The sequence below is a fragment of the Convolutriloba macropyga genome, chromosome 5 (genome assembly GCF_964194025.1).
Source record: "Convolutriloba macropyga chromosome 5, txConMacr16.3, whole genome shotgun sequence".
Lineage (NCBI taxonomy): Eukaryota > Metazoa > Xenacoelomorpha > Acoela > Convolutidae > Convolutriloba > Convolutriloba macropyga.
This window is the reverse complement of record NC_134472.1, coordinates 62,481,766-62,489,021: the sequence shown is the minus strand read 5'-3', so window position 1 is coordinate 62,489,021 and position 7,256 is coordinate 62,481,766. Positions and strand designations below refer to the sequence as shown.

Genomic DNA, 7,256 nt, shown 5'->3' with positions numbered 1-7,256 from the left:
TGCTGTATGTTATTCTATAAGCTTGTATGCTTGTTAAATATTAGCTTACAAAGGTGTGGTTTATACCCGCATTTACTATCAAAGTTAAGTGTGGCACGATGCAACTCATGTATGATAATGAATAAAAAGGTTTGGCATTGAAAGTCATGAAAAATCAAAGTTAAAGATATGACTTTTACAGCGATTATGAATATGAACTCAGCAAATTTGAACTAAATAACAAGGGGAAGGATTGGGGGGCTAAACGGTTACGGACCGTTTACACTCCGGCAAGCAACAACAAAACTTAGCAAATAAATTTATCAGAAAAGAACAAAATAATTGACATCAGAAATTCAAATTTACTGCCTCAAAAGTTTCCGCTTAAGTGAGTTTTATGCATCAATTTGACATGATTGAAGGAGTATTCATTCACCCTCCGCGGCCAACGAAGAAGAAGAATCATTGTCAATTTCAAACACCTTGCTCAATCTCACTGCGGGACGTTGCACCATGCCAGTACTGGTCTTGATGTCGAAGCTTCTTGCCACTCCATCTCTACTCACATGTGCTTTGACTATCCGACCAATGGGCCAAATTCCTCGGGGTGTAAAATCTTTGTAGAGCCAAACAACATCGTCTTCCTTGAGCTCAGCGTTGGCCTGCTGCCATTTTGTCCGTCTGTTAAGTTCCGGTACAAATTCTTTGAGAAGACGAGACCAATAGTGGTCCAAAAGGGTCTGTGACTCCTTGAAGTCCTTAATTGAAAACCGGGTTCTGTTGTTTGCCAGAGGTTTTAGGCAGAAGTGTCGTCTTTTCATCAGGAAATGATTTGGTGTTAATGGTTCCTCGTCAGTCAAAGTGCTCCCAACATGCGTCAGTGGGCGTGAATTAAGAATTCCTTCTGCCTCCGCTACGACTGTATGGAAGACTGAAAAGTTTAGTCGGCGGCTTCCGAGGACAACAAGTAGGCTTCGTTTAGCCGACTGGATAAGTCGTTCCCAAACCCCTCCGAAGTGCAGTGCCAGAGGTGGGTTGAACGTCCACTGGATGTTCTGTTGGGCCAGCTGGAGACGTATGTAATTGTTGTCTGGTTTGTAGTTTTCCTGAAAATTGAGTTTCATTGCCTGGTTAGCTCCAACAAAGTTTTTCCCGTTGTCCGAAACAATGACATCAGGGTATCCTCGTCTGGATACAAAACGTCGAATAGCCATTAGTAGACAGTCAGTAGAGAGGTCCTCACAAACTTCCAAGTGTACTGCTCGTGTGACAAAGCATGTAAACATGCAGACATAATTGAGTTCTGTCTGGGTTCTGGATTTTTCAATGTTAAAGGGACCGAACATGTCCATTCCAGTATTCACAAATGGGTAGAGTTTGGAGTGCTCCGGAATGCGAAATTTTGGTAGAGGAGCCATCTTCGGTCTGACATTGTCTGCTCGCCAGCGTCTGCAGATGAAGCAGTACTTCCTTAAAGTTCTTAGAGCTCTGCGGATTCCAACTATCATGAAAGTTGCTTGGATAAGTGCACGAACATGTTCAATTCCATGATGCCCGCAGTCGTGATGTGCTTTCTCAATAAGCAGTTTGGCAACTCTGCACTTGCTGTGGAGTATCACCGGATGTTTGCTCTGAAAAGGCAATCCAGATTTTTGGATTCGTCCCTCAACCCTAAGTAGTCCGTCGCTATCCAGAAAGGGTGTATATGGTAATAAATGTCCTTCTTGTCTAGGGGTAGTCCACTTTGAAGTCGAGAAACTGTGTCCTTGAAGTGTGTGGACTGAGATATCCTCAAGAGAAAGCTCCGAGCCTTGTTTTCGTCAGCCGCGAAGTCGTCCAAGTCGCAAGGTATGTCGCGTTTGATCAACCTCTTCAGTACGCGCACTGCTCGAAACACTGTGCTAATTGTGCCAAGGAGTCTAGGCCAATTTGAAAATCTGTTTGGATCTACCAACGGTTTTTCACTGGTCTTGACATCAACTTGAGTGGCGTTTGTTTGAGCTGTTTTGTCATCGGAGAATGTCCACTCGCTCTCAGGTTTGATCAAGAAAGAAGGTGCTGTTATCCACAATTTTTGAAGATCGCATGGAGCTAGACCTCTGGTACCATGATCAGCCGGGTTCATTTTACCTGGTACGTGTTGCCAGTCGTCTTTGTTTGAGTTCTCAGCAATTTTGTTGAGCCTATTTGCGATGTACATCTTCTGTCGATCCTTTGATTTGATCCAGCTGAGTACTGCTGTGCTGTCGGTCCAAAATTTTTTGCTCTTCACATCTATTGTCATCTCGGTCTCACAGAAGCCTGCTAGTTCTGCTCCCAGTGTAGCTGCTTCGAGCTCCAATTTGGGAATGCTCATCTGTTTGATTGGTGCCACCTTGGACTTGCTGATGACGTAGTGGGTAGCTATTGAGCCGTCAGCGGAGATTGTCCTCAGGTACACAACTGCTGATACTGCTGAAAGTGAAGCGTCTGTGAAGGTGTGCAACTCGTGAGTTCCATCGACGTTGGGAACTAGACAACTGGGGATTTGAATTGAAGGCATATTCTCGAAGTCTTCCATCCATTGCTGAATTTCGTCGTAATGTTCCTTTGATAGTAGCTGGTCCCAATTGTGTCCTTGTTTGACGACTTTTTGCAAGATGCATCTCAGTCGAATTGCAAAAGGCGAGATTATTCCAATGGGATCAAACAAAGAAGCAGCCATTGAGAGAAGCTTTCTCTGTGTGATATTCTCTCTTTCATAGCTCAGTTTGGGTTTCGCAAAAGAAGTTGATCGGACTCAGGGTTCCATGTTTGACCAAGTATCCTTTGTAACTTTAGAACTCCAATTCTGTCTTCCTCTGGAATCTTTTCCAGCACAGCAGGGTTATTGCTGAGAAACTTGGTGAGGTTGAATCCCCCTGTTTTGAGAACATGTTTCAGCTCTGTCGCTGTATTTGCTGCCTCTTCCTCTGTTGAGAATGTTTGAATGAAGTCATCCATGTAGAATTGTTTTGTGATTGAGTCAAAGATTTTTGGGTGTTCTTGTCTGTTATCGTTGGCGCACTTTTGCAGAACAAAAATTGCGCAGGCAGGAGAACATGTTGCTCCAAAAATGAGTCGTTGGTATTTGGATGTCCTCTCCTGATCATTGTCGCTCCACAAAAAACGGAGAGCATCTTGGTCTTCTTCTCTGATTCCAACTTGCATGAACATAGCCTCTATGTCTGCTGTTACTGCAACCTTGTACTGACGAAACCGTAGAAGAAGTCCATGTAGATTGCACAAAAGGTCCGGTCCCGTTAGCAGAGCATCGTTCAAAGAAACCCCTTTGTATTTTGAGGCTGCATTTGTCACTCGTCTTATCTTGTCTGGTTTTTGCTTGTTGATGACGGGATGATGCGGTAGGTACCAAATGTTCTTTGCATCCTGGTTCGTAACAGCCGCTATGTATCCCTTATCCATATCATCAAAGATAGTGGTCATATATCTGTGTTTCAGTTGGTTGTCTCTCTCTAATCGCTTCTGCAGGGCGTGCCACTGAACCCGTGCCATGAAGTAGTTGTTGGGTAGCGTGACGTTTTCTCGCCAAGGGAGTCCAATCTCATATCTTTCCCCGTTGTGATGTGTGGTCTCTTCCAAAGTCTTTATTGCCTTCTGGTCTTCTTCATTGTGTCCCTTCATAGAACCCTGACTAAAGTTGACACCTTCAAAGGTCCAAAAAGATGTAGAAGATTTTCGTCCGGGTCGTCACTACCTCGCTTGAGATGGTTGAAAAGAGTGATGTTGTGGTTGCTGCTTCCTTTATGGTTTGGTTGAAAGTACTCTTGTGGCACAGGGCCTGTCAAAGTCCATCCTAACAGTGTGTTGACTCCGTAGGGTGTTCCTGGTTTGCCGGTAGTGAATTGTCTTGGAACAGTAGCCAGAAAAGCATCTGCCCCTATGAGTATTCCAATTTTGTTGTCACGAATTTGTGGGAAGTTGATTTCTGCCAAATGATCATGGTCTCTACAAAGTCTATTCAACATTTCTGCGGGGACAATTGGCATCTGGAACTGCTCATTGGAGGTTGCGTACACAGGAAGACTTGTCACCGGTTTTGAGCTGTGAAGTGAACCAATTCCAATCATGACATCAGCTGTTGTCACTGTGTGCTCCCCATGTAGCGAAGCTAGAGGAAGTTCTATATCTTTGGGGACTCTAATCCGAAGAGCATCAGCAATGTTTTGTGTGATCTGTGTATTATCACTTCCACTGTCTAAAAGTGCATAGGTCTCTATGTTGAAGTCTTTGTAGAAGAGCGTGACTGGTATAGCCTGTAGTTGAATAAAAGCTCTGACCCATGTGGGTTCCCGATTTCTGCTACAAGTGCGGTTTTGCACCCGTGGAAGTTTTGATGAATCATCATTCAGTTCGTTGCTAGTCACTGATTGAAAGTGAGTGTTACTTCTGTCATTAGTTTGCTGGGGATTGATGTGCTGCTGATTGGCAGTTTGATGCGAGTTGTTGTTTCCATAGCTTGGATTACGAGGGTTGAAACTGTTTTGATTGTATCCCCTTCTGTTGTTGGTATTTGGCGTGTTACTGGTTGTTGACGAAATCTGAGACTTTGTATGGTTGAAGTTTCTACCGTAGTTTGACTGCACCGGGTTGTTCCTGGATTGAAATCCCCCTTTACTCGCTGCTTGGAAATCACTTCTCTGCAAAGTCCTGAAGTCGTCTCGATGGAGAGTTGAATGATGAAACCCATTGCATCTGTCTACAAGACATCTAATCTTTGATTTACAAAATCCACCCTCATGTCTCTTCAAGCAATTGACACACAAGTTGTGATGCCTCACCAATTGCTGACGGTCAGCTACAGACTTGCTCAGGTATTCTTTGCAGCGACCAAGGTTGTGATCCCCAGAGCATAGTTGACAATTTGAGCTGGCTTGAAGAACTATGTTGGAGTGTTTCTGGCCTTGGAAGGGCCGTTCAACCCAGTCTGTCTTTTGTGGTCTTTGTGGAGAGACATCCTCGCAAGCCTCTGCATATATGCTTATCCAATCTGCAAAGTCAGCCAGATTTGGCTGCTCTATTCTCATGCTCCTTACATGTTGATTCCAGCGAATCGTCATTGGTGTTGTCAACTTCTCCTTGGCAACTTTAACTACCGCAGAAGCCTTCAGGTCCGATTCAAAAGCCTTCAGGTCCGATTCTCCTGCCTGCGCAATTTTTTGTTCTGCAAAAGTGCGCCTACGATAACAGACAAGAACACCCAAAAATCTTTGACTCAATCACAAAACAATTCTACATGGATGACTTCATTCAAACATTCTCAACAGAGGAAGAGGCAGCAAATACAGCGACTGAGCTGAAACATGTTCTCAAAACAGGGGGATTCAACCTCACCAAGTTTCTCAGCAATAACCCTGCTGTGCTGGAAAAGATTCCAGAGGAAGACAGAACTGGAGTTCTAAAGTTACAAAGGATACTTGGTCAAACATGGAACCCTGAGTCCGATCAACTTCTTTTTGCGAAACCGAAACTGAGCTATGAAAGAGAGAATATCACACAGAGAAAGCTTCTCTCAATGGCTGCTTCTTTGTTTGATCCCATTGGAATAATCTCGCCTTTTGCAATTCGACTGAGATGCATCTTGCAAAAAGTCGTCAAACAAGGACACAATTGGGAACAGCTACTATCAAAGGAACATTACGACGAAATTCAGCAATGGATGGAAGACTTCGAGAATATGCCTTCAATTCAAATCACCAGATGACTAGTTCCAAACGTCGATGGAACTCAGGAGTTGCACACCTTCACAGACGCTTCAATGTCAGCAGTATCAGCAGTGGTGTACCTGAGGACAATCTCCGCTGACGGCTCAATAGCTACCCACTACGTCATCAGCAAGTCCAAGGTGGCACCAATCAAACAGATGAGCATTCCCAAATTGGAGCTCGAAGCAGCTACACTGGGAGCAGAACTAGCAGGCTTCTGTGAGACCGAGATGACAATAGATGTGAAGAGCAAAAAATTTTGGCGCTCCTGGGTGGGCAACGTCCCGCAGTGAGATTGGGCAAGGTGTTTGAAACTGACAATGATTCTTCTTCTTCGTTGGCCGCGGAGGGTGAATGAATACTCCTTAAATCATGTCAAATTGATGCATAAAACTCACTTCAGCGGAAACTTTTGAGGCAGTAAATTTGAACTAAATAACAAGGGGAAGGATTGGGGGGCTAAACGGTTACGGACCGTTTACAAGATGTGGAAACCATTTGTTAAATTTTTCTCTTCGGTTTCCGTCTTCTCAAGTTTTTGTTAAGCGATTGTTGTTTTTTCCAAATTTTACAGCAATTATACCTTTCTAAAGATTTTCAGTCGATCCATATATAATTTGAGGAGAACAAAAGATGAAATTTTGCTCGAATCTCTGTTTAAAAACAAGCTGGTTACTATACAGTTATGCCATCAAAATTTTTACATTTATAACGCGTTCTTTAAGAAATAATCAAAGCAGTTTCTATTATTGTACTGTGAAAGAGTGTTTTTCTACATTTTCAGAGAAAAATTTTAAAGCCAACCTATAAATTTTAAAGTTGTCGACTGATAAATTCTTTAGGTATATTAATCAATCGCCTCTATTTCAGTCGCCTCTTTTTCTCTCGCCTCTTAATCTGTTTTCTTAGTATTTTTGACTACATCCGACATGTTTAACTAATTTTACTAGACATTAAGCTTAGGTCAATGACTTTTGCTGTGAATCTGTTGTGTTTACCTTCTATTCGACAAAAACTTTGTGCAAAAATTTGAGTCATTAAATCTTTTCATGCTTCTTTGTTTATTAATTAATGTATAGAAAAAACTAATTTGACAAATACAACAAAATCTGATAATTAAAACAAGTGTTTTCGAACTTTACGTTCATCGTCAAGTTAAAACTGTTCCACGAACTGTTAAAAGTTAAAATGAATTTGTATGTACAATTTTCTGGGACCACAATGTAAACATTCCGCAGATATATCTTAAAACTTAAAGTGAGTAATTTCCCTATATAAAATATTTAGACTGTTTACAACTTCATATTTACTTCTGTTCTCATTCTCTTTAAAACAGTTCTCACTCCAGATTTTTTGATTGGCCAAGTTTTTGCAATGCTAGGATAATCACGAATTTGCCCTAACCCTAATTATCCCTTTTTGTGAGTGTTTTGCAATTTTCGATTCAAATCCACAAAATACTTTAAGCCCTGTTTTTCTTTTCTCATGTCAAATTTATAATTTAAACTAACCCATTAGCGAAAGTTCCTATCC

The 7,256-nt window shown here is 42.2% G+C and overlaps 4 protein-coding genes across 4 annotated transcripts; 1 reads left to right on the top strand and 3 right to left on the bottom strand.

Annotated features, from left to right (window-relative positions):
• Positions 1 to 407: 407 nt before the first annotated feature.
• On the bottom strand, positions 408 to 1,487 carry LOC142340459 (uncharacterized). The gene has a single exon (XM_075391033.1). The coding sequence runs from the start codon at positions 1,485 to 1,487 to the stop codon at positions 408 to 410; it is 1,080 nt and encodes a 359-aa protein (XP_075247148.1).
• A 107-nt stretch (positions 1,488 to 1,594) lies between these two features.
• Positions 1,595 to 2,683, bottom strand: LOC142340458 (uncharacterized). The gene has a single exon (XM_075391032.1). The coding sequence runs from the start codon at positions 2,681 to 2,683 to the stop codon at positions 1,595 to 1,597; it is 1,089 nt and encodes a 362-aa protein (XP_075247147.1).
• Positions 2,684 to 2,724: 41 nt separating this feature from the next.
• LOC142340457 (uncharacterized) lies at positions 2,725 to 3,642 on the bottom strand. Its single transcript, XM_075391031.1, has one exon. The coding sequence runs from the start codon at positions 3,640 to 3,642 to the stop codon at positions 2,725 to 2,727; it is 918 nt and encodes a 305-aa protein (XP_075247146.1).
• A 1,612-nt stretch (positions 3,643 to 5,254) lies between these two features.
• On the top strand, positions 5,255 to 5,722 carry LOC142340456 (uncharacterized). The gene has a single exon (XM_075391030.1). The coding sequence runs from the start codon at positions 5,255 to 5,257 to the stop codon at positions 5,720 to 5,722; it is 468 nt and encodes a 155-aa protein (XP_075247145.1).
• Positions 5,723 to 7,256: the final 1,534 nt, after the last annotated feature.

What these genes read in the sequence shown, in the direction of transcription:
- LOC142340459 (XM_075391033.1), bottom strand. Translation starts at nt 1,487, where the DNA reads ATGATAGTTGGAATCCGCAGAGCTCTAAGAACTTTAAGGAAGTACTGC.
- LOC142340458 (XM_075391032.1), bottom strand. Translation starts at nt 2,683, where the DNA reads ATGGCTGCTTCTTTGTTTGATCCCATTGGAATAATCTCGCCTTTTGCA.
- LOC142340457 (XM_075391031.1), bottom strand. Translation starts at nt 3,642, where the DNA reads ATGAAGGGACACAATGAAGAAGACCAGAAGGCAATAAAGACTTTGGAA.
- LOC142340456 (XM_075391030.1), top strand. Translation starts at nt 5,255, where the DNA reads ATGGATGACTTCATTCAAACATTCTCAACAGAGGAAGAGGCAGCAAAT.